The sequence below is a fragment of the Neophocaena asiaeorientalis genome, unplaced genomic scaffold (assembly GCF_003031525.2).
Source record: "Neophocaena asiaeorientalis asiaeorientalis breed wild unplaced genomic scaffold, Neophocaena_asiaeorientalis_V1.1 scaffold177, whole genome shotgun sequence".
NCBI classification, from domain to species: domain Eukaryota; kingdom Metazoa; phylum Chordata; class Mammalia; order Artiodactyla; family Phocoenidae; genus Neophocaena; species Neophocaena asiaeorientalis.
In genome coordinates, this window is record NW_020172779.1 from 5,119,770 (window position 1) to 5,146,524 (window position 26,755).

Here is a 26,755-nt window from a genome sequence, read left to right on the forward strand (position 1 = left end):
GTACGCGGGCCTCTCACTGTTGTGGCCTCTCCCGTTGCTGAGCACAGGCTCCGGACATGCAGGCTCAGCGGCCATGGCTCACGGGCCCAGCCGCTCTGCGGCATGTGATCCTCCCGGACCGGGACACGAACCCGCGTCCCCTCCATCGGCAGGCGGACTCTCAACCACTGCGCCACCAGGGAAGCCCCAGGGCAGAAACTCTTGATTCATCTCGTCTCCACACAGGGTCATTCTAAGGGGGCCTTTTTTTTTTTGGCCACTTTGCAGCATGTAGGATCTTAGTTCCCTGACCAGGGATCGAACTCATGCCTCCTGCAGTGGAAACATGGAGTCCTAATCACTGGACCACCAGGGAATTCTAAGGGGGTCATTTTTTATATACTCTTGGATAATGATGTGTAGCAGGGGAATCAGAGAAATGAGCTTCATTTATCATTCAGAAAATACTTTTCTCGGACCTACTGTACTAGGAAGCAGCTGTCAACCACATAGACAGGGATCCTGGTCTCAAAAAGCTTATAGTTAAGTGAGCAGGCCATTTCCCCAGGGCTCTGAGAAGGCCTTTCAGGGACTCTGGGAGCTCTTAGAAGTGGCACGTGGTCTAGATTTGTGGGATGGGAGATTTCTTAGAGAAATAACAACTAAAACTGGAAAACTGAGGAAGCTCGTCTTCACTCTAAAATACCTTATTTGGGGGCTTCCCTGGCGGTCCAGTGGTTAAGACTCTGCGCTTCCAATGCAGGGGGCATGGGTTCCATCCTTGGTCGGGGAACTAAGATCTCACATGCTGCTCGGAGCGACCCAAAAAAATAATAATAATAAATAAATAAGGTAAAATACCTTATTTGAGGGTGAAAAGAAATGAGGAAATGGTAGTATTCCTTATTTAGGCACTTTGTTTTCTAGATTCCTATCACTGATGCAGGCTCCCAGGTCTAACTCCATGTGGCTTTATTTTATACAGTTTATTTCCAGGACCTTTCAGTATTTATTCACTGTTCTTTCAGTACTTTCCAACTGATGTGACATGTTCTTCTTTGTGGGTTTCACATCTTTTTTGCCATTTCTCATTGGTATGAATATATTCTAGTTATCTATTCCTACAAAACAAATCGCCTTAAAACTGACTAGTTTAAAACAACAGTGATATATTATTTCTCCTGATTCTGTGGCTTGCAAGGCGATTCCTGTACTGGTTTCACCTGGGCTCATTCATACGGTTGCCGGAGGGTCAGCTGAGCTGGAACATCCAAGATGGCCTCATTCTCATGTCTGAGAGTTGGTGCTAGCTATCGCCTGGGCCTGTGGCCTCTTCACCTCCAACAGGCTACACTTGCTTCCTTACACCGCGGTCTCAGTATGGCATTCCAAGGGGGCAACGGTGGAAGTTGCAAGGCCTCCTAAAGCCTTGCTTTGGGAGTCAAATAATGTTGCTTCTGTTGCATTTGGTTGGGTAGTGGAATTCACAAAGGCAGCCCAGGTTCAAGGGAAGGGGAAATAGACTCAACCTCTTGATGGGAGAAGCAGTGAAGTCAGTTGGAAAGAAGCCTCGGGAGCTGTTGCGGCCATCATGGCGCATAGTCTCCTATGGAACGTCAGGGTTCTGCCCCTTGTGTTGAGGTATATGTGGCAGTTGTCCCTTCCATCTTCTAAGAAGGGCCTGGTCATTATTATATTAAGTCTAATTCTTATGGCTCATACCAACTCAGCTGCTACTAAGCCTCTGAAAGCAGCCTAGTAGCTATTTCTAAGGATGGATTCAAGTACAGAAGAGGGTTTACTTAGGAAGAGGTCTAAATAATATTTTTTTTGCAGATTTAATTTGTTTAATTGAAGTATAGTTAATTTACAGTGCTATGTTGGTTTCAAGTGTACAGCAAAGTGATTCAGTCATACATGTATGTATATGTGTGTGTATATATATACATATATATATATACATATATGTATATATATATATATATATACACATGTTCTTTTTCAGATTCTTTTCCATTATAGGTTATTACAAGATATTGAGTAGAGTTCCCTGTGCTATACAATAGGTCCTTGTTGTTTACCTATTTTATATATAATAGAGTGTATATGTTAATCCCAAATTCTAATTTATCACTCCCCTGCCAATAAGATTTTAAAGTGAGTTCTGTTACAAGCTGAATAAGGTTTTTTAATAAGTTCAGTTACATGCTAAAAGCTTTTATAAATACTCTTAATTACTTCTTGGACTTTTGACTAAGATCAAGTATGGTATCTGTTCTTATCAGTTTAGTGTAAATACTCTTAAATATAAAAGCATACACTTACGTTCTTAGAACTTTCTAACAAAAGTTTTTAATGATAGCAATCCAGCGAAGGCAGTAGAACATGTATTATCTTCCTCATTTAATATGAGTTTGGGGACACTTGGAGTAGTGAAAAATCATGTCAATAGGTTGTGGCAGAGTTGTATTTGAGTCCCAGGTGTCCTACTTCCCAAGGCTGTGCTCCTTCCATGGCTTCCAACTAGTAGAACTCTGAAGATTCTGGGAAGAGTGGAGGTGTCCCACTCCAGAGGAGTCCCTGTGTAGCTACTGGCACAAATTCATCACGCCCTGAGGAACGCACCATGATTAGTTAAGTTTAAGGCTTTGTATATACATTGTCTTTTGTATTGTTAAGTTGTTTCATTCACACTCACCCTATCATTCTCACAACAGATGGGTGAAGCTATCATTATACTCTTGAGAAAAAGGAAGGTTATAAAAAGAAAAGTGGCTTGCTTTTCATCTCACAGCTACCAAGTGACCCATTCTGAATAAAACTTAAATCTTCAAATTCCTACTTGAATATTCTTTCCACAGCAGGATTGGACTCTAAGTCTGAAAGCACTGAAAATGAACATCATATGAGTGGACATTGAGGTACGCAGGTTTAGTTACCCACAAATGATATGATTTATAAACATGTGTAAAGTGCTCTCATTTGTATGACCCTGAGCAAGTTTCCTCCCCGCAACACTGAATGCTGTCATTCACTTTTTCTCCTTTGGATGAGAATTACATTTTTCTGTAATGTAATTACATATGGATGAAGAGGGGGTTGTATCATAATAATCTCTAAGGATTCTTCCTGCTCTAGAATGAAATGGTACAATTTGTGTTGCATACAGTTGTTAGTTTGAGAAGACCTGAAGGTTTTCAAAAGAGAGAAATGAACTTTCGTATAGAAGACAAGAACTCATCAGGAACAGTTCTAAAGGAAGATGATACAATGATTGTGACATTTTATGAGGTTCTGTTTTCATTGTACAAGGTTTTGTGGACAAACATGGACTCTATCTATCCTGTTGGAGCTTATAGTTGAGTAGGGAAGGTAGTCTTTAATCTGATAATTACGTAGACTATATAGGGAGCAGTGGAGATCTGATAATGTTTGAAATGCAAAGGATAAGGAGTTTAGTAGGCTTGAGGAGTAGAGGAATAGTCCAGAGAAGTGAGGAGGAATGTTCCAGGTTTGGGAATGACATATTCAAAGGCCCTGTGGTAGATGGGCATGATATGTTTGAACTGAAAGAAGCCCAGCATCTCTGGAGCACACAGGGGCCAGAGGTGAGAATGTTCCAAAGGGGATGGGGTCAGGGCCATGCATGCATTATAGGCCATATAAAGGGTTTTGGTCTTTAGCCTAAAAGCAATGAGAAGCCATTAAAGTGTATCTTCAACAGGGGCAGGACATTTTCAGGTTCAAATTTTTAAAAGATCATTTTAATTGCTGTGTCTGGTCCTGGGTGCTTGAGGTTGGGTTGAGAACAAGAGTGGGTGCATAGTATAGTCCAATTAAGAAACCAATGTAATTGTCTAGGTTAAAGGTGTTGGTATTTTGGGCCAAGGCAGTGGCAGTGCCAAAGATGGGAAGACTTAGACATATATGAGAGCTATCTGGGAGGTAAAAACCACAGTTCAGACTGATAGACTGGGTTGAGGAAGATGAAGGCATCATGGATGAAGCCTTGTTTTCAGGCTGCATGGTGGAAGCTCTCACAGGCACAGGACCTCAGGTTTGGAGGGAAGAACCTGAATTCAGTTTTGGGCTTGTTGATTTTGAGGTGTCTTTGGGATGTCCATGTGGATACAAAGGTCTGGGGTTGGGAATAGAGCCCTGGTCTAAGGATATAAATCTGAGAATCCTTGGGGCATGGATGGTAGTTGAAGCCATGGGGATATAAGAACTTGCCTGAGAGACGAGAGAAGAGAGATATTTGGGGAACTGAATCTCAAGGGATTCCAGCCTTCAAAGTCCATGGAGATGAAGTGGCGGTAACCCACAATGGTCACTGAGAAAAGGTAGGGACAGAGGGAAAGCAGTACAGTGTGTGACGTCCTTCTAACTGAGGGGAGTGCTCAGTAGCATCTGATGCTATTAATGTCAACCACATGGGGGACCTACAAGATGTCCATCGTATATGGACACAAGGGAGAATGCGTGTGCCCCTAGTAGTAAAGGCAGAAGCTAGAGGAGTGAAGAGTGCATGGGAAGGTAGGTGTGAGACAGGATACGTGGGGCTAGGGGGGTTGTAAAGGAATGACTTATGTAGTTGTCTTAGTTCAGGCTGCTTTAACAAAAATACTATAGACTGGATGGCTTATACAATAGACCCTCATTTCTCACAGTCTGGAGGCTGGGGAGTCCAAGATCAAGGCGCCAGCAGACCTGGTGTATGGTAAGGCACCTTAGTTTGCAGAGGTCTGCTCATTGTATTATCATCACAAGAGAGAAACAGGAAGCAAGTTCTCTTCTGTCCCTTCTTATAAGGACAGTAATCTCATCGTGGGTCTGTAGGGGAACAAAGTTTGCCACCCCAAAATGTCTCTTTGGTGTGTGGATTACTTCGAGCTGAAAACAATCAAGGCCCGAAAGACTCTGGAAGAACCTTTGACCTGTGACTTAACTGCCTAAAAAATTTTAGATAGAGGACCTGTTCCAGGAAGGGAGCTATCAACTTAGATAACTATAGTATGAGCTAGGTGTGTAGGCAAGGAGAAACCTGGGAAGTCTGTTAAAATTCCCCTCTGTGTCCCATTGTCTCTGCATGACACAACAAACATTTATTTACCAAACAGTTGCCTTTACATCTCCATGTGAATTGCCTTCCTCCCCTTTGAAGTCCTGAACCACTACCCCAACATCCTCTTTTGTCTTTACCTGAAGGTAGTATTTAAAGTGAGGGTTTTGACTCTCTGACATACATCACAGCAAGATCCTTTTTGACCCACCTCCTGGAGAAAGGGAAATAAAAACAAAAATAAACAAATGGGACCTAATGAAACTTCAAAGCTTTTGCACAGCAAAGGAAACCTTAAACAAGACAAATCTGGGAGAAAATATTTGCAGACGAAGAAGCAACGGGAAGAAGCAACGGACAAAGGATTAATCTCCGAAATTTACAAGCAGCCCATGCAGCTCAATATCAAAAAAACAAACAACCCTAACCAAAAATGGGCAGAAGATCTAAGTAGACATTGCTCCAAAGAAGATATACAGACGGCCATCAAACACATGAAAGGATGCTCATCGCTAATCATTAGAGAAATGCAAGTCATAACTACAATGAGGTATCATCTCACACTGGTCAGAATGGCCATCATCAAAAAATCTACAAACAGTAAATACTGGAGAGGGTGTGGAGAAAAGGGAACTCTCTTGCACTGTTGGTGGGAATGTAAATTGATACAGCCACTATGGAGAACAGTATGGAGGTTCCTTAAAAAACTACAAATAGAACTACCATATGACCCAGCAATCCCACTACTGGGCATATACCTGGAGAAAACCATAATTCAAAAAGAGTCATGTACCACAATGTTCATTGCAGCTCTACTTACAATAGCCAGGACATGGAAGCAACCTAAGTGTCCATCAACAGACGAATGGATAAAGAAGATGTGGCACATATATACAATGGAATATTACTCAGCTGTAAAAAGAAATGAAATTGAGTTATTTGTAGTGAGGTGGATGGACTTAGAGTCTGTCATACAGAGTGAAGTAAGTCAGAAAGACAAAAACAAATACCATATGCTAACATATATATGGAATCTAAAATTTAAAAAAAGAAATCGTTCTGAAGAACCTAGGGGCAGGACAGGAATAAAGATGCAGACGTAGGGAATGGACTTGAGGACATGGCGAGAGGGAAGGGTAAGCTGGGAGGAAGTGAGAGAGTGTCATGGACATATATACACTACCAAATGTGAGATAGCTAGTGGGAAGAAGCTGCATAACACAGGGACATCAGCTCTATGCTTTGTGACCGCCTAGAGGGGTGGGATAGCGAGAGTGGGAGGGAGACGCAAGAAGGAGGAGATATGGGGATATATGTATGCATATAGCTGATTCACTTTGTTATACAGCAGAAAGTAGCACACCATTGTAAAGCAATTATACTCCAATAAAGATGTTAAAAAAATAAATAAAGTGAGGGTTTTGGCCATTTTGGTGAGTTACTCAGTTTTCCTGGGTCTCTCCCCTGTACATTTTATTAAACTTTTGTATGATTTTCTCCTGTTAATCAGTCTTATGTCAATCTAATTCTTAGACCAGCCAGAAGAAACTAAAAGGGTAGAGGAAAACTTCTTCCTCCCCAGTAGGGCTCCACCCGCATGAAATAATCACCTCTCAAAAGCCCCATCTCCAAATTCTATCACGTTGGTCTTTAGTGTTTCAATATGTTGCAGAAAGGGGGGCCCCTTCTAGGGCCCTAGAGAGCCTAATAGGTGGACCCTCTCATATCAGATATATTTTACGTGGAAATACATTTAGAGCATACTATGTAGTTGTTGCCAATATACTGAACTCTTAAATCAGATCCTGTCATACTTCTGCTTGAGACTTCTCGATTATTTTCCATTGCACTTAGAATAGAATCCTCAGTGGGGCCCATGGGATCTGTTGACCTGTTCCCTACCAACCCCCCCATTATGTCAGGGCACACCTATTTCCTTTCACACCCTCACATATCCCAAGATCTTTCCCACCCCTAGTCCTTGTGTTGCAGGAAGGGACCCCTTCCAGGGCCCGAGAGTGGGCTCTTGTCTAACACCCGGAAATGAATTGTCCGAGGAGACACACGTGCTGACAATGCAAGAGACTGTATTGGGAAGGGGCGCCCGGGCGGAGAGCAGGAGGGTAAGGGAACCCAGGAGAACTGCTCTGCCATGTTGCTCGCAGTCTCGGGTTTTATGGGAATGGGGTTAGTTTCTGGGTTATCTCTGGCCAATCATTCTGACTCAGGGTCCTTCCTGGTAGTGCTTGCATCACTCAGCCAAGATGGATTCCAGCAAGGAGGATTCTGGGAGGTTGGGAGGACACATGGACTGGCGTCTCCTCTCTCCTTCAGACCTTTCCTGAATTCTTCCAGTTGGTGGTAGCTTGTTAGTTCCGCGTTCCTTACCAGGACCTCCTGTTGTAAGATGACTCATGCAAGTGGCTACTGTCCAGCCTGGCTAGGGTGGGTGGTTTCAATCAGTGGTTCCCCTAACAACTTTGTGAATTTTGGGAAGACACAAACATTCGGTCCATAGCAAGTCGTCTTCTTAGTAGCCCAATGACTTGGGAAAAGGAAAAATGCCTTTAGGAAAGAAATACAAGAGTTTTTTAGGAAAGTAGGGTGGGGTTTGGTCAGGAGCTCCCTTTCAAGATGGCTAAACTGAATACAGTTTGCTAAAGCTAGAGTTTTGGATTGCTTTTCCAGTTTTTTTCTAATCACCAGAAAAAAATGCATCTTATTCACTTCTGAAGCAGATCCTTCTCTTGACAGTTGCGTTTGGGGCAACACATGACAGCCACATCTGTCTGTCTGACAACCTTGCGGTGATACTTCACAGAAGCCTAGGATGTGGGATTTCAAATGAGTAATTTTCCTTTTGTGTAGGTTTCTTTTCCTTTCTTTCTTTTTTTTAAAGTTGAAGTATAGTTGACTTACAATATTAAAGTATACACCATAGTGATTCCAAATTTTTATAGATTATACTCTATTTAAAGTTATTATAAAATATTGTCTATATTCCCTGTGCTGGACAATATATCCTTGTAGCTTGTTTATTTTGTACGTGGTGATTTGTACCTCTTAACCCCCAACCCTATCTTTCCCCTCCTCTCTTCCCTCTCCCCACTGGTAAGTGTAGGTTTATTTATTTTTTCACTTTCTTCCTCCAGGCTGATGAGCCCTGAAAACACACTCCTGCAGCCCAGGGAAGAGGAAGGGGTCAAGTACGAGCGCACCTTCATGGCGTCTGAATTCCTGGATTGGCTGGTTCAGGAGGGTGAGGCCACCACAAGGAAAGAGGCGGAACAGCTCTGCCACCGGCTTATGGAGCACAGCATCATACAGCACGGTGAGTGTATGGGTCAGCTTTTGCTAAACCCTAAAATCTTGTGCTACAACTACAGGCTTTTATTTCTCAGTCATGGCTCTGTAAGTCAACTGTGCCTCTGCTTGGGCTCAGCTTGGCTTGTCTCCAAACTGGGGGTCACATTCAGCTATGTGTTTCATGCCTTCTCATTCTGGGACTCAGAGTAAAGGAGCATCCACTCTCTGGACTATATTGTTTTGACAGATGAGGGCAGAAGCTAGAGAAGGCAGGCAGATTCTTGCAGTGTCTCCAAACACTTCTGCTTGGGTGTGATTTAACATTACAGCTTCATGTCCAGCTGGCTATAGCAGGTCATCTGGTCAAGTCTGGATGGAAAGTAGATGGCTCTCGCAAGGTTGGTCGCATTGGGAGAATGAAAATTCGCTGAACCATGGTTCAAGCTGCCACACTGAAGAAGTATCCAAAGGCCTTCAGATTTTCACTTTTCTTTTTAGAGCTGGATCATAATGCAATATAGTGTACTGTTCAGGAACTCTATTCGTTATCTATTGCTACATAAGAAATTACTCTAAAACTTAATGGTATAAAATAATAATAAATGTTTATGATCTCACATAGTTTTTGTGGCTCAGGAATTTGGGAGGAGCTTAGTGGGTGGTTTGGCTTGGAGGTCTCTTATGAGGTTGCAGTCAAGACATTGGCTGGGGTTACAGTCATCTGACGGTTTGATAACCTGGAGGATTTGCTTCCACAGTGGCTCACTTCTGTGCCTACCATAGAAGTGCTGGTGCGGGCTGTTGGCAGGAAGCTTCTGTCCATTGCTCTGTGGACTTCTTCATAAGGCTGCCTGAGAATTCTCATGACATGGCAACCTGGCTTCTTGCAGAGGGAGTGATCCAAGAGAATGCAAGACAGAAGCTACAGTGTCTTTTAACTGAGCCTTGGGAGTCACACACTGTTGTTTCTTCAATACGCTATTGGTTACCAGGTCAGTCCTATTGAGTATGAGAGAGGACTATGCGTGTGCTAACCAGGAGGCAAGGATCACTGGAGCCATCTCAGTTCTTATGAGGCTGGCTATTGCAAGAACATAGGTTCTGGAATCCCAACTCCACCAGTGATTAGCTACTTACCTTCTCTCATCTGTAAAATGGGCATACCTGCATAGGTTGGTTGTAGGAGTACAGGAGGTAGATATAAAGCACTTGGCTCAGTGCCTTGCTCTTAATAAGTGCTCAATCACTTTACTAATATAGCTGCAAGGTGTAGGCTTAGAACAGTGAGGAAAGGGCTGGGAACCAGATAAGCATTTCAGCCTAGGAGTCAATATGAAAGGTAATAACTTGAATCATTCTTACTGTAAACTCTCCTACCTCCACTTCTACACAGGCCTAGAATTTCTATCCCAGTGTTAGGGAGATAATAATGGAATTATTTGAAAGAAACTTTTGAAATTATTGGGAGCAGTGTTTTACAAACTGCAGATTGCAACCCTTTAGTGGGTTTAGTGAAATAAGTTTAGGGAGTCATTCCCCCAGCATTAAAAACATTTTTTTTAGCACAGGGAACTATATTCAGTATCCTGTGATAAACCATAATGGAAAAGAATATGAAAAAGAATGTATAAATAACTGTCACTTTGCTGTACAGCAGAAAGTAATACAACATTGTAAATCAACCATACTTCAATAAAATTTTTTTTAAAAACTAAGAAAAAAATTTTTTTTCATAGACTAGACTAGACTCTTAGTACTCAAAGTGTGGTCCATGGACCCACAGTGTCACCTGGGAACATGATAGAAATGCAGAATCTCTGATCCCACTGAATCTGATCTACATTTTTGCCTAACCCCGAGTGATTCGAATGCACTTTAAAAGTTTGAGATGCAGTGAATTGGATTTAACTAGAATAGAAAATTTCAGAGCATAGTTTACGTAATAAGGTCAAGGATTGTTTTGCAAAACGTTTATTTCAGTTAGATATACACTGTATAAACATATGACCATAGTCATGTGTGCACTGATTTGTAACATAAAAATTAGTACTCTGCATTGTGGTCAAATATTTTGAAGAGCCCCTGATCTAGAAGCATTGGTTTGCAAGGCACTCAAGCCACTCAGTATATTTTGGGGTGTTTTCTCCTAACTGATGTTGCCACAATGGCACTCACAGCTGTTTATTGACGGTCTGATATGTTTCCTGCTGGGCTATTGATTGAGGTTTGGAAGGTGGATAGAATTGTAAAATGCCAGTATGGTTCCTGGCCTTAAACAGCTTATAGTCTTGTAGGGATTATAAAACGGATATAGAAGCAATTAGAGAGCAATTGAAGTTGTAGGATATAGTTTATTTATTGGTTATTTATTTTATACCATGTGCCAGGCACTGTCCTAGAGATTTTACACATTAACTTACTGAAACCTCTTAAACTCTTTGAGTCAGATATTCTAATTTTTGTTGTTGTTAAATTTATCTTATTGTGGTAAGAACACCTAACATGAGATCAACTCTCTTAATAAAATTTTTTTAAGTGTACAAAATAGTAACCGTTAATTACAGGGCAGGTATTTTTATTATCTCCATTTTACAGATAAGGAAACCAAGGCACCAATAGGTTAAGTAATTTGTATGAGGCCACTCAGGTGGTAATGTCCAAATGGATATTATCTCTAATAAGTGTGAACTCAGAATTGGTTGGAGTGACTGGAGCTTTCCACCATGAAAAATGGTGTGTTTGGGTTAGAGTTAATGCTGTCATCTTTGCTCCAGACAGAAAACTTGGTGATACCAAACTCTAGAGAAAACCAGAACTTTATACTACCGTTTACTGACTGATAATGTACATCTCGACTTCAGAGAGAAGATAGAGGATGCTACAGTGTTTCCAAATGATTTCCGAAGAGTGAGTAATTATACCTCAATTACAGTGTAATTATTATTATTTTTTTGGCTGCGTTGGGTCTTCGTTGCTGTGCAGGCTTTCTCTAGTTGCGACGAGCGGGGGCTACTCTTCGTTGCGCTGCGTGGGCTTCTCATTGCGGTGGCTTCTTTTGTTGCGGAGTACAGGCTCTAGGCACACGGGCTTCAGTGGTTGTGGCACATGGGCTTTAGAGCGCAGGCTCAGTAGTTGTGACGCACAAGCGTAGTTGCTCCGCGACATGTGGGATCTTCCCGGACCAGGGCTTGAACCCGTGTCCCCTGCATTGACAGGCGGGTTCTTAACCACTGTGCCACCAGGGAAGCCCCTACAGTGTAATTTTATAATGCTATAAACATAAATGCCATGACGTTGTGATGTAAAGGATAAAATAAGGAATTATTGTTAGCAAATCTTATCCATGGAAATTTGTTTTCCATGGTTTTAGGAGGATTGAATATTCTCTATATACGGAGTCAGAGTTTCCAGGGGAGTTCCAGTTTCCCAGCAACTCATTGCTAGATCACAGATTCTAACTTTGAGTTATGAAAACATGGCCACCACATATGTGTACGTTAGAGTTAATGATAAATACCACCTAGTATCTTAAGCAGAGCTCTGAATTGTCCAGCTAATAATTAATTTCATAAGTTAAACATTAAAGAAAGTCAGCCTCTAGGCTTTGAGCAAAAGGTTGCTGGATAAAAGTGGTTCCCTAGCTTGAAACCAGTAGGCATAAAAATCAAGCCCACTTATGAAATCCTAACCAGCTTCATTTATGAATGGTTAATGTGCTCTGTAATCAGGACAGAACTTGTTAGCTGAGTAATTAACTTGCATGCAAATGTATATGTGTGTGTATATATATATATATATATATATATAATGATATTATTATCATTATTACAGTTTTACAGTGAAGAATTCTTGAATTCAAAGCCTTTAAGATATTTTTCCAAGGTTGCATAGCTAACCGGTAGCTACTAGGCATTGTGCCTTAGAAAGGAGTTTCCGTTGGTCCAGGATGTATGTAATCGGGTTTGGCTTGCCGGGCACTGTGGAATGAACATGGTCTTTGGAGGGAAACAGGCAGGATTTACATCCCATCTCCTTCACCTACTGTGGGACCTTGTCGACATCTCAACTCTTCCATTCCTCAGGTTTTAAAATTTATTAAATTAAAGTCATATTATATACCTTTGAGAGTTGTTATGTTTGGTTGGTTCGTTGGGTTTTTGGTTTTGCTTTTTGAAATCCTAGGACTACCCACATGTACTAGAAAAACTCAACATATGATTGGACTCGTGGCTAAGGTTTTTTAATCTTAAAAAGACAGAGAGAAGGATCAGCAAGGGAAAAAGACACATTGGGTGTTGTCTGGAGAAATCCAGGTGCAGGATTTCTCTGTTCTTCCTTCCAGGGCCGAGCAGAACTGGTTCCTTCTTCCAGCAGGGACATGCAGTAACACGTGTACAATATCTCTGCCCAGGGAAACCCACTTGAAACTCAGAGGGCAAGATTTTTATTGGGGGCTGCTCATAGAGGCATACTCTGCCTGCCCAGACAGCCACACTCCCTGCCTTCCAGACTCTCAGAAGGAAAGCACGTATTCTCCATTAATTGCAGTGTTTGTGCAAACAATCTGGGCAGGCTGGTACAGCAGAATTCAGTGTCCCAGGTAAAGCAAAGTTGCCTTATCAGACGGTAACTCAGAGAACCTTTCAAAAGCCAAGTTCCCAGAAGCTAGCCACGGGCCAGCCCCACAAGCAGGCTTTTCTGTTTCAAGGCTGCTATGGTAACTCTTTCCTGCCCAGAGCTGCTGTGAGAATTAAACGATAAAGGTGGGCGAAAGCTTTTAGCAGAGTCTACCTCTTACGGCCCTCAAATGCCAGCTATTGTACTTGATCTGATCAATTCTAAATAACAGTTAAAATGTACAGAGTCCCTGCTATATGCCAGACACTGTTCTAATCCTCGTTTACTCCTTTAAATAACTCTATGAGTTAGGTATCGTAATAATTCTCATTCTTAAAATGAGGTTAAGTAACTTGCTGAAGACAAGAGCTAGTAAGATTCAAGATTCACATCAAGGCAATCTGGCTCTTAATCGGTAAAGAAGGTTGGGTGCTAATGATAAGCTTCCCTAGACTAGGAAAAAAATTCTCAACTTTTATTGCATCAGCTCACACAGCCTGTCAGATATTGCAACTATAATCATTGTTAGCTCATAAAATATTACAAGATTCCCTTTTCGCAAACAGTGACCGAGTACCTTGAGATTTTTGTGTGACCTTTGCCAACGCGATGAACGCATTTCTTTACTCACGTAAATATCTCCCTCAACTGCTGAGCTGCTCTCCAGCTATCTTTTCCTTAAATGGAGGGTAACAGACAGCAGAGTCACGTGGGTAAGTTGCTCACAGCTGCAGCAGCTGACCCTGGATAATCAGGCTACTGCTGCTGCGTCCAGGCGTATAATTTCCTCTTTTAAAGATTTAGTCAGAGCACTTTAACAATTTCAACACTTCATCAAGCCCTCTCTTTTTCTTTTGTTTTTGAAAAATATAATTATATAAATTTTGCAACACACAAAGCAGTTTTCCATGTATTATATTTTTAATCCTCCCAGCTGCTCGAGGGTAGTTTTGGTGATCCCATTCTCCAGTGGAAGACAGTAGCTGAGACATTCTCCCTGGTAGCCATGAAGAGAGAATTTGGGATCTTCTGCAAAGGAAGTTAGATGCCAGATCCAGACAGGAATTAACCCCATCTTCTCAGTAGTTAAGAGCACTTGACAGAGTTCGGCCTAGCCTGGAATAGCGTAGTCAAAGAAGAAGAGAGGGAGGGAAGGAAGGATGGGAGGAAGGAAGAACAAAGGCACTGATGATTGAGGAGTTTGCAACTTGCCCAAGACCATATGATATTACAGAAAAAAGTTATTCTGACACTTGTTAAAATGGTAAGGAAGATTTTAAGACTAGTGCAATAGGAGTATTGTAGCAAGGGAGGGAGATGGGGCTCAACTCCAAGAACAGCAAGGACAAGTGGGGATTTATAGCCATGGAACAGGGTGAGGGGGTCAGTGGATGGAAATTTATTAATGGGAGACACCAAGAGCAGGGGGATTTTGAGGCCAGGGACTTAGACGTCAAAGATGGAGGATGAGGAGCTTGATAAAATAATAAGAGTGATCAGATATCACGATTTGGGGGAATCCTGACTTAGCAGGATTCTTTGCTAAGGCTGGGCCTGGGTAGGTCAAATCTGGCTGAGTCACATGCCTACCTCCTGACCCTGGATGAGCAGGGCCCTTTGACTGACAGACTCGCCAAGTCAGGGAGGGGCATTCTTCCACCAAAAAAATATTTTTTTTTGAAAGTTCTGTTACCACAGGATAGGGGCCAATGTCAAGGCCTTGTAGAAATGAGGGCTCAGGGACTTCCCTGGTGGTCCAGGGGTTAAGAATCTGCCTTCCAGTGCAGGGAACTTGGGTTCCACCCTGGTCGGGGAACTAAGATCCCACATGCCGAGGGGCAACTAGCCTGTGCTCTGCAACTACTGAGCCCGCGCACTCTAGAGCCCCAGCGCCACAACTGGAGAGAAGCCTACACACCTCAAGGAAGAGCCCGCGCACTGCAACGAAAGATCCCACGTGCCGTAACTAAGACCTAAGCAGCCAAATAAATAAATAAAAGTATTTTTAAAAAGAAATGGAAATGAGGGCTCAGAGAAACCTGACTAAAGTCTGGAAAGGAGAGAGTCTTTGTCAATGGTACCGTACCCTTGCTTACCTGCCCTTTCTTCTTCCCTATCAAGACTATCCTCTCCTGCTTTTGCTTTTAGTAACTCCTCGTCACCAACAAAATGAAGATTTTTCCATTACAGGTGGTACCCAGTATCTTAGTGTTTCTTTACCCTTAACTGGAATATAAGTGCTTTGAAGACAGATAATTTGTTTTCTGGGAACTTCCTGGTGGTCCATTGGTGAGGACTCCATGCTTCAATGGCAGGGGCACTGGTACCATCCCTGGTTTGGGATCTAGATCCTGCATGCTGCTCCATGCAGCCAAAAAAAAAAAAAAAAAGGATTTGTTTTCTTGTCTCTGTATCCCCCATGGCTTGGCACTTATATATTAGCTATTCAGTAAAAAATGTGTAGAACAAATGAATGACAGTAGTGACCACTTTTTGAGGATTTGCCATTTGCTAGGCACACCGTTGGGTGTTTACACCAGCTAGAGTTCTTTGAATATAAGCAACCTCAATCATCATTTGCTTCAAATATATGGCAGAGCGAACTAATAGTTAAAGCACTAGAAAGCCAAGCTGCCTGGAGAAGAACTGGAACAGCTCTTGGGGATCCAGTTGTGAGGAACTAGTGATGAAGGGCAATCCCTCTCAGACACCTACAGCTAAGAAATCAGTGCTAGCTATTTTCTGCCTATGCTGGCCCTCTCTCTGGAGACTAAACTCTAGAGAACAACTCTGATTGGCTGAGTCTGGGTCACATGCCCACCTCTTGCCCCCCTGGATAGGCAGGGCCCTTTGACTGACAGACTAACCAAGTGGTGGTGGGTCGTTGTTCCACCCAAAGAAAAAAAAATTTTTTTCTTGCAAGTTCTGTTACCACAAGGCAGGCTGGGCAGGCGAAAGCAACAGACAGGCTGTCCTTTACTGCTATCAGTTCATTTAATCCTCCCCCCAAATCAATTCACTTGATATTATTTTCCCTGTTGCTTTAGATGACAATATTTAAGCATTTGCCATGAGCCTAATCATTCTCAGCTCCTAAATTTTATACTCTGAACAGAAGAAAATAAAGATTGGGTAGGATATTTCCATAATCTGCTTTCAATAATTAATATTTCAAGTGTCATCTTTATCAGCAGCTGTTATCTACTGTAACTTTTTCCTTTCTCGATTTAAAATTTCTTGGAATTTTCCTACTGTGCCCTCTGATAGGCTTTGGCTCTGTTTTACTTTTTATTATAGCTGAATCCAAAGCAGGAAGAAAAACGGACACAGCCAGCCTGCTGTCACAATGCAAACAGAAGGAAACAGGTTTCCTTGGTAAAGTCACAGGCTAATACTTTGGCACACAATATAGTATTGGTTTTGTTGAAGGACAGCAGGTCTGTAGCTACACAAAGGCATGACTTTTAGAAGGTATGAAAGGAGTGAGAGATGCCTCATCTTATGTAATCTTCCAAAAGAAGGGTGTTATGTGCAAAGAATAGAGGTCTTTTGTGAACAGTGTCATACCTGTAAATATTTCTTTCCTTAGTTGACAACAGTATAGCTTTTGTCAGGTGTCCAGAAACTGATCCTCTAGATACAGACTGTGGCTCTGTAGCCTGGGCCCCTACCGACTCCTGCCTTGCTTCTGACAGCTTGTGGGCCGGTGGCCGCTGCAGTACATGGTCTTCAGTTTGCCCAAACTTGACCTTGTTAAAGAGGCACAAGGAAGCCTTAAAAACACATGCACACAATCTCTGTGCAGTTGAAGCTTATGAAAGTATGCAGTCTCCTGGCCTTACATGGTAATTTAAGGACTCAGCTGGGTTTCGGTGGTCATTTTTGGAGGGACCTGGAGGCTGGGGTCTCAAGTTTATTAAAAGAACAATATGTCAGGATCTCCTGGGTGGAATGGACTGTTCAGACTGCTGATTCTAATGTGCCCCTTCCCTCTCCTCCTGGTCAAGAAGCACAGTGGTGTTCACTCCTGGTTACTGATGGACATGAGCTTGACCACAGCCCTCAAGGGGAGATTGGGGGTGGGGGGTGGGGCAAAAAGTTAAGAGGTTCTCCTTTAAGGACAAACTGCCTCCATTCTCTTTTTTCTAGCTCTGACCCTGTGTCAATCTTGAGGGAGCTCCTCTCTCAGCTGGGAGGCTGGGAGTTTGGGCAGGGATTCCTGTGTGGGACCCAGGCTCTCCTTGAGCAGTTATGACGATCATTCTCACGGCCGTTTCATCTTCGCCACACTGAGGTCTCTCTTAGTTCTTCCTCTAGAAAATCTCCCACCTGCCACTTAGGGCTCTCAATTCTTAGCCACTCACTTTAACTCAGTTTTTCTTAGCTGATACGTTTGTCTCAGGCAGTGTGCCTGGGTTGTCTTTTCTGTTCTGGCCTATAGTCCTTTGGAGACGCTCCTTCTTTCTAGCTGCCTCCGCCCTGCTCCCTCCTCCCCTCTTCTGCCAGAAATGGATCAACAAGCTGAAGTCTGTTGATACCATGGAGTGATTATCCGGTATAAAACTGACCATATGTAAAACTACAGTGAGGTATCACCTCACACTGGTCAGAATGTCCATCACCAAAAAGTCTACAAATAAGTGCTGGAGAGGGTGTGGAGAAAAGGGAACCCTCCTACGCTGTTGGTGGGAATAAATTGGTGCAGCCACTATGGAGAACAGTATGGAGGTTCCTTAAAAAACTAAAAATAGAGTTACCATATGATCCAGCAATCCCACTCCTGAGCATATATCCAGAAAAGAGGAAAACTGTAATTTGAAAAGATACATGCACACTGATGTTCATAGCAGCACTATTTACAATACCAGGACATGGAAGCAACCTAAGTGTCCACTGACGGATGGATAAAGAAGATGTGGTACACACACACACACACACACACACACACACACACAGGAATATTAGTCATAAAAAAGGATGGAATATTGCCATTTACAGCAACATAGTTGGACCCAGAGATTATCATACTAAGCAAAGGAAGTCAGAGAAAAACAAAAATTATGTGATATCACTTATATGTGGAATCTAAAAAACAATACAAATGAAATTCTTTACAGAAAAGAAACAGACTCACAAATATAGAGAACAGACTTGTGGTTACCAAAGAGGAAAGAGGTAGGGAGGGTAAAGGATAAATTAGGAGTGTGGGATTAACAGATACACACCAATATAAATATATAAAATAGATAAGCAATAAAGATTTTCTGTATAGCACAGAAAACTATATCTTGTAATAACCTATAATGGAAAAGAATCTGAAAAAAAATGTGTAACTGAATCACTTTGCTGTACACCTGAAACTAACACAATATTGTAAATCAACTGTACTTCAAGTAAAAAGCAAAACAGGACTTCCCTGGTGGCACAGTGGTTAAGAATTTGCCTGCCAATGCTGGGGACGCAGGTTCGGTCCCTGGTCCTGGAAGATCCCACTTGCCACGGAGCAGCTAAACCCGTGAGCCACAACTACTGAAGCCCGCGCGCCTAGAGCCTGTGCTCCGCAGCAAGAGAAGCCACAGCAATGAGAAACACTCGCACCTCAACGAAGAGTAGCCCCCGCTCACTGCAACTAGAGGAAGCCTGCGTGCAGCAACGAAGACCCAATGCAGCCAAAAATATAAGTAAATTAATTAAAAAATTTTTTAAATGAATTAAAAAATTGTAAAAAAAAAACCTGACCATATGTAAACTCTGATCAATGTGACTATAGAACAGTATTAAGTTAAAATTTAAGAAGGGATTACACACACACACATCCTTATTACAGTTGGAAAAATACTTTTATTAATATCATAAGCAATTTTAATCTAAAATGGAGAGTAATCTTTTTGTAAAATTGCTTATATATATTATTTTTAACCTGACATAACATTTTAAAGACTCTAACATTTTATCTAGCTTTATTCTGAAAAGGTCCCCTTCACTTTCTTGCTCTCTGTCCCAGTAATGACATTTGACCCAACAAGGAGCCCAGCCCCTCTCCTTTCTCCTTTCCACCCGAGGAAAGCCTGCATATCAGAATCTATATTCCTTCCATTTTATTTTAGCCACTCCCTTAGCTGTGGCCTAGGTTTCAGTCTGATTGGAAATGACCAAAGCCACCAGGCCAAAGAAGGGGGTCTGGGTATTGGTTTTGGCCACTGGCAAAACCACTCCTGTCTCTCTGAAGTCCTCTTCCACAGTTGCTGGGAACTTAACCTCAAGCAAGGATTCCTGTCAAGTGGGAACATAATGTACTTCCTCATCAAAATGAAGGAAATAGGACAGGGAGATAGTGTGTGTGTGGGGGAAGCAGACAGCAATACCAACAACTTTTGACCACTTGGCTGTCAAGAGCTCAGGATAAGAATTATCTTCTAGGACAAATGGCTCTCAAAGTGCTACACTTAAAGGGATGAACTTGTTTGTTAGCTGATCTGTTCCTATGAGGTACCAGCCCCTAGACTGATCCTATTTTCCATGGAAATAGGATGAAAGCCACAAATGCAATCCATATATGTAATTTTAAATTTTCTAGTAGCCGGCAGTGAAAGTAAAATGGAACAGATGAAATTAACCTTAATAATATATATTTAACTCATCATCTCCAAAATGTTATTTCAAAATATAATCGATATGGAAAATAGCGATCAGCTCTTTTATGTTCTTTTTTTTCATATTCAATTTTCCAAATCCAGTGTGTATTTTACACTTATAGCTCCTTGCCACATTTCTGGTGCTTGTCAGCCATTCTGGAGAGCAAAGCTCTAGACCTTTGAGCAAAGCACAGAGTGTGGTGGTATCCCAGTGAGTGTGTATTCCACTTTTCAGCCCCTTAGCTCAGAGATCTTTGTTGAGATCTTTGTTCCCCGACAGCTGAAATGCCTATAAGTTTGTGTTGAGGAAACACCTTGGTATCTCTATTTTGCTGTACCAGTTTGGACACCCAAGTAAACCTGGGGGCCAGCCACACAAGTTTCTGGAATGGCAACAATTCTTCTCTCTCTCTCTCTTTTTTACTTTTTTTTCCTATTTTTTGCTGTGAGGCATGTGGGATCTTAGTTCCCCGACCAGGGATTGAACCTGTGCCTCCTGCAGTGGAAGTGAGGTGTCTTAACCACTGGACTGCCAGGGAAGTCCCTCTTCTCTCTTCTTTAGCTCAGTGATTTCACAGTCATGTTTTCTTTTTTCTCTGATTTTTTAAATATTTCCTTTGATTAAATATTTTTAATATTTCCACAAATCAGAAATTGTTGACTGAGATCATCTGGACTGGATCTGAACTCAGCAGTTCTCTCTTTTTTTTTATTTTGCGGTACACGGGCCTCTCACTGTTGTGGCCTCTCCCGTTGCGGAGCACAGGCTCTGGACGCGCAGGCTCAGTGGCCATGGCTCACGGGCCCAGCCGCTCTGCGGCATGTGGGATCTTCCTGGACCGGGGCACGAACCCGAGTCCCCTGCATCGGCAGGCGGACTCTCAACCACTGAGCCACCAGGGGAGCCCCAGCAGTTCTCTTTTTGCTCAGAATGGGCTTATCCAGTATTCGAACCCAAATTCAGGAGCACTTTCTTAAATTCCTAGTCTTTGTCATGGGATCCTTTGGATTTTTGCTGACAGCAGAACAATATTATTTATTCACGGTGCACGGGCATCACTGCAGCCCTGTCTTCCAGAGAGCTGTGGCTTCCCATATATTTATTAATTTCACTTGCTTTGGTTAAAAGAAGTTACTGTAATTTATTTTCCGCAGATGGAAACACTGAGACCCAGGGACTGTCCATAACCACTTCTGTCACCAGGGAATCAGAGCCGAGTTGCTGGAAGGCATATCTTATGCCTGTAAGACTTTCTGTCTAATTGCTCTTGGCTTCTGAGTAAAGCATAGCTTGTTACAAGGTGTGGGCTGCAGATAAACAGAAAGTGTTTGTTTTCTAAGCCTTTGATTTCTGTGTCCGGACCTGAGTTTGGAACAATAACAGAATTGTGTTTTGCTACAAATAAGAGAAAATGTAGTAATGCCTGCTTGAACAGAAAGGTTCCTCTTTATTTAGGAAGAGTCACCTTTCCCAGAGATTTCTACTGACATTACATGGGCCAGATCTGTGTCAACATGGACTCGTTCGCCGGATGGCAATCAGTGAATCTAATGCTGTTAGCTGGGCACACTGCTGCCCTGTACAAATAATAAAGGAGGAAGAAAGGGAAAATGGGTTTTGGACAAGCAGCTAGCATTGTCAGCCACAAGGACAAGTGTCTTTTTCATTAAGTAACTAAGTGACCTTCCCTCTGAAACATGGGCTTCCAAGGAACAGTTTGTTTCTTCTGTCCTCACTCTGAGCTCCTGGTAGCTCTAAGCTAGATTTAAAGCAGGTGGATGTACAAGTGTTAATGTCTTAGTTTTGACCTAGTTTTGTCTTAGTTTATATCATGGTTATATTAACGTCAGGGGGTGCTGGGTGAAGGATATATGGGAACTGTCTGTACGGTCTTTACAGCTTTTTTTATAAATCTAAAATTATTTTAAAACATAAAGTTTACTGGGAAAAAAAGTAGGTGAGGTGTTTCCTATTTTCCTTTTTTGTTTAAGATGAGTACAAGTATAAATAATATAGAAATATATGGAGACTTATTTTTTTAAAAGCTACTAAATCTCACCACTGACATCCTCCTTTTCTGAACGTCTGCATCTTCCTCCAAGGGTCCTAGTCTCTCCAGTTTCATATGGAATACCTGATAAATTACACTAAAGCACGCACAGGTTATACGGTAACCTTTCTGGGAATGGTAAGCAGATATCATCTGGGAATAAGGCTTTGGTGGGCTTTCACAGCTAGTGGTTTTGAGTAGGATTTATTCTGATACCTCCAGCATCACATTGGATGTCCTTCTCTACGTTGCTGGCCGTGCTGAATTTATCTGGTTTAGGTAGGATGCCTTCTTTTCCCACAGACCACCTAGAGTTGCTGCCAGAAGGTTTGCTTACATAGGTGAAGTCTGAAAAGGATTAGAAAGGTATCCTTTGGGCACTGACACCTGGGTGGGCCCTCAATTGGAAGCCCACACATGGCTAACATTAATTGAATGCTTCTATGTACCAGAAACTCTAATAAGCCTTTTACCTATGTTGTTTCATTACCTCTTCAACTCATTTTACAGATGAATAAAAATTGAAGTTCAGGGGCGTTAAGTAACTTAGTAAAGAGTGAAGCCAGTGTTCAACCCAAGACCATCTGTAGGCAGAGGGGTGTTTACCATGCTGTCTCTTTGTCCTTTTAATAAGCAATTCCAAGGTAATCAACATTTTACCCTGGTGAAGAATTCTGTAGAAAACATGCCCAGCCAAGTTGTCTTCTGTTACCTGGCGACAGGAATAAATGAGGAAAAAGCAGACTGCTTTCTGGTGTTTGTAAGCTCATTGCCTCCTCATTTGGCATTATTATGGGATGGGAGACAGTCTAGGGAGGAGATTAAGGGATGGGGTTTCAGAGTTAATCTGTCAATGCTTCTGTCTTGGATCTTCCAGTTAATGACTATGGGACCTTGGGCAAGTTGACCTTGTGTAATCTCATCTGTAAAATACAAATAATTATAATAGCTCTCTCTGCTGCTTTGAGAACTGAATGATATAATCATGCCATGTGTACCACTTAGTAAATGTTAGCTGATTGCTACTCTTATTATTGTTATCATCAATATATCCTCATCATCAGATGCCTTGGTGGGTAGAGATTAATATACGTTTAATGGCCTCATCCATTGCTGGTCTTAATATCTTATACATAGTCTATGCTGAATATATACTTTTAAAAATAAATCAACACTGAAGGCCCTTGGATTTATGCCAACAATTCCAAAGGCCCTAGAACAGAGTTACAGATTTCTTTCATTGAATTACGCATATGAAGGATTTCATTTGCCAGACAAAGTAAATTTGTTTTCAGACCTCTCTGCACTTACAATATGAATTAGTCTCTGAAAAACAACCTCATTTTTGAAAAACATGCTCTTTGTTCTGAATTTTATCACTAACAACATGAGGTTCTAGGCTTTGGAATGCACCCAGCTGTTATTTAAAGATGCATAGAGAAGAATAAAATATAATTTGACCTTGCATCTGTTTATTACCTTTACTTTTCTCGCAGTAAGACACAGAAGCAGCAGAAACCCGTACAATTACAATGTCATGTTTTGATTTTCATCTTTTCTGCAATCTTACTGAAGTTACTTGGATCCTTTTTCCTCTTTTCCATCTCCTTTCCTCCCTTCAGCCAATTAAATAAGTGTAATTGGGTTCTAACTTTGTGTCTATGAAGTGTTTTGTTTCAGTAATATCAATTCATAGAACTTTATGCCCTAAAATCAATTTTCTGCTTTCATATCCTCTTCTTAATATTGTCAGTACTCAGGAAGTAATTATTTTAGTTCTCTGACTGACTGTTGGTATCGCCTTTTGAAGAGTTTTGTATCCCAGGCACCTAACTGTCCTTGTGTGGCATAATTGCCTAACCTCGAATCAAGGGCTTACGCTGCTTTGGAAAACAGAGCTCTTTCAACTCCTGCATCCCTTTAGGATGGTTTGAGATGGGTAGTTATGGCTTTAAGTACAGTTTAGATTTTCTTGAAAGAATAGCTTTCATCTTCTGTTGTAATTAATGCTCAATTCATATTTTCCAACAGACACATGATTTAAAAAGCATAATATTTATGTATTTTAGTTCTGACAACTTTTTAAATGTGCATTGTACTAAGTGACATAAAATGCTTGGACTCTGTAGGACTGTGATCTAGCAGGAGCAGGGAGGAAAAGAGTGCAAATCCGTACCTGGACATGTGAAACAACTGAAAGCTTTTGCTGGCAGGGAAGGTGCAGCAGTTTCATAGGCAGAGTTTATTTGCCTTTTATTAACGCAAATGTCTGAGGACTAGATCTGCCACCTCTTAATCCTTAAAGTTTGTCAGTCCTCTTAAGCAATGTCTGTGGGTGCTAATGTCCTTTCAGGAGGAGCTATAAGGATCAGTGGGATATAAAAAAGAAAGCAAGAGGAAATGGAGCCAGTGGTAGGATAGAGTGACATCCTTGATGGCCCAGAAAGATCCTTCACCCACCGTCGCACACTGGGTGAAGTGGTGAGCCATGCCCACCTTTGCTGCTGTGCGATGTTCTGATGATAACGATGTTAATCACAGCCAGGGAGGGCCTTCTGCCTGGAAGGTGACCTTGAAGACGTTTTAGCGTTGACACCAGCTTGCAGGACTAGTCACAGCCCCCCCAGCCTCATCCTTTGCTGGTCTTTTTTCTTCCCCATTATAATAGTCATTATCCTTATTCCCCTGTCTAAGCCCTCTTTTGACTGTTCTAAATTCTAAAACTTTTTAAAAGTTCTGATGAAGTGCTATTCAGGGGACAGTTGATGTACACACATTCTTTCCCCCTCCCCCTTCCTCACCACCACCTTCTTACTTTCTTATCACACTGCTGGATTCAGTTACTTATTTCATGATGTCTGTTGTGTTATGTCATCTGCCAGCAAACATTTCAAGGATGGATGAAGGTATGTGATCTTCCTCTCTCCAGCTAGATAAGTAGCCTAAAATGTCTTATATTCAGCGGAACTTACAGGGCTTAAGATGATGAGTTTTTATATTCATCCTTAGAACATATGTGTGAATGGAATAGAAGCCAATTCTCCTTCTTCCAGATAATCAGCTTTTAAAAATTCCTTTCTTTGCTAACTCATCCTAATAATTTATAAGATAAAAAATGTAGCCACATTATCCACCAAAAGAATATATCTGAACTGTGTCACTTTATGATTTTGGTAGACTCCATGACGTTCCCCTCATGCTTTCTGAAAAGTGAAGGCAGACTTCCCTGGTGGCGCAGTAGTTAGGAATCTGCCCGCCAATGCAGGGGACACGGGTTTGAGCCCTGGTCCGGGAAGATCCCACATGCCGTGGAGCAACTAAGCCCGTGCGCCACAACTACTGAGCCTGCACTCTAGAGCCCGTGAGCCACAACTACTTAGCCCGCGTGTCTCAACTACTGAAGCGCCTAGAGCCCATGCTCCGCAACAAGAGAAGCCACCGCAATGAGAAGCCCGTGCACCGCAACGAAGAGTAACCCCCGCTCGCCACAACTAGAGAAAGCCCGTGTGCAGCAACGAAGACCCAATGCAGCCAAAACTAAATACATAAATTAATTTTTTTGAAAAAGTGAAGGCATACAGTGAATAGGGATCTGTTTTCTTTTACCAAATATGAACATTGGGAGTTTAGTGCTTCTAAAGCCCCCATTTCCCTAAGCAATAAGATTGTCTTGTATTTACATTGCTTCAGCTTTCTGGCTGTTTCTGCTTTTCCTCTTGTTTTATGTCTCACTTAATACTAAGCCAAGCCAAGCCCCTAGAGAATTCCACCAATAAAAAGAGAATGCTTGGAAAGTCCCAGAAATTATAAATTGGATGAGTAAGAAGTTGTCAGTTTTCAATTACAGCTGTGATAAAAGCACAACTAGAACAGTAGATACTGAGCTGAACATTGTCTCTCCTTACTTCCTCCTGCTTAGAGATTAATCTTCTCCAGGAGCAATTCAGTCAACTATTCCTCTATTGCTAGACATCAATTTTGGTTCCAAATTTGTATAGCTGCAAACAGTGGTGATGTGCCCATTTTAAAATATATATATATATATTCTCAAGGAGCAAAGAATGAAATTTGTTAAATTATATATGTCACAACATTTACTCTAATATATAGGTCCTGTATAGCATTGGGATCTAAGAAATGAAGAATTGGAATGACTCAAGATTTAGAGACACCAGTCACTGTTCTCCTCCTTGATTTTTCTTTCCTTCTGTTTAATTTTTTCCCCCTTAGCTCTTAGGGTATTTCTTCTGTGTTTAACAAAGAGCAACTTGCTTATGTAGCAAATGATTTTTGCATTTCATTTGGAGAGTGTCATGTTAAAGTGTAGAAAGAATCAATGCATCTCTCTCTCTGGAATATAAACTATATGCCCTTTAGCCATTTTTATTTCTTGAGACTCTACATATGTAATTTATGGCAAAACAAAAGAAATCTTTGGCTTCCTTAAACTAATTCTTAAAACTTCCTGTGTCTTAACTCACTCCTTTATTTCTCGCTTTTCTTTGACTTCTGAGATTTAATTATTTTCCAGTGGGATACTTGCCAAGCTTGAACTGGACATCTGGTTAAGATTTCATATTTTTCTCAAGTGAGAGATGACAGAACTGCTCGTGGGAGCTGGGCAAAGTGTTCTTAAAAGAAGGGCAGAAAAGACAGAAGAAATGGGTTCTGTGCAAGAACTTAAGTGACCAAAAGCTAAAGTCAATCTTTAGGAATCTGAGAAGAACACTTAAAACACTATATGTCAGATACCATTTCAAATCTCTTATGTAAATTATCCCATTTCTTCTTCACAGCAAAACTATGCAAAAAATTTGAGGCTTAAATTTAGTAAGTTGCCCTAATCACTCAGTTCATAAAGGTGGCAGAACTGGGAGCAAAACCGAGCTTTTCTGACTCTAGAACCTTTGCTTTTCATTGCATGATACTGTTTTCTAAAAGTTATTTAGCATTAAGAGATTTTTCAGAAAAATCCCAACTTAACTGCTTTCTTCTTATGTGAAACAATGTCTCTTTTAGAAGACTTTGGTATTGATGAGCTTGAAAGGATGAGCAGACGAAGGTGTCATATTCCAATCAGCATGTTAGGATAGATGGCTGGGGTC

General features: G+C 41.6%; 1 protein-coding gene and 1 pseudogene across 2 annotated transcripts in view; both read left to right on the top strand.

The window, feature by feature from the left end:
* DEPTOR (DEP domain containing MTOR interacting protein) overlaps positions 1-26,755 on the top strand; it is a 141,249-nt gene that overhangs the window by 59,610 nt on the left and 54,884 nt on the right. For both annotated transcript variants that reach the window (XM_024741241.1, XM_024741242.1), the window contains exon 4: positions 8,194-8,372. In XM_024741241.1, coding sequence (XP_024597009.1) covers positions 8,194-8,372 — 179 coding nt within the window. The remainder of the gene's footprint in view (positions 1-8,193; positions 8,373-26,755) is intronic.
* On the top strand, positions 2,213-2,319 carry LOC112397207 (uncharacterized; annotated as a pseudogene).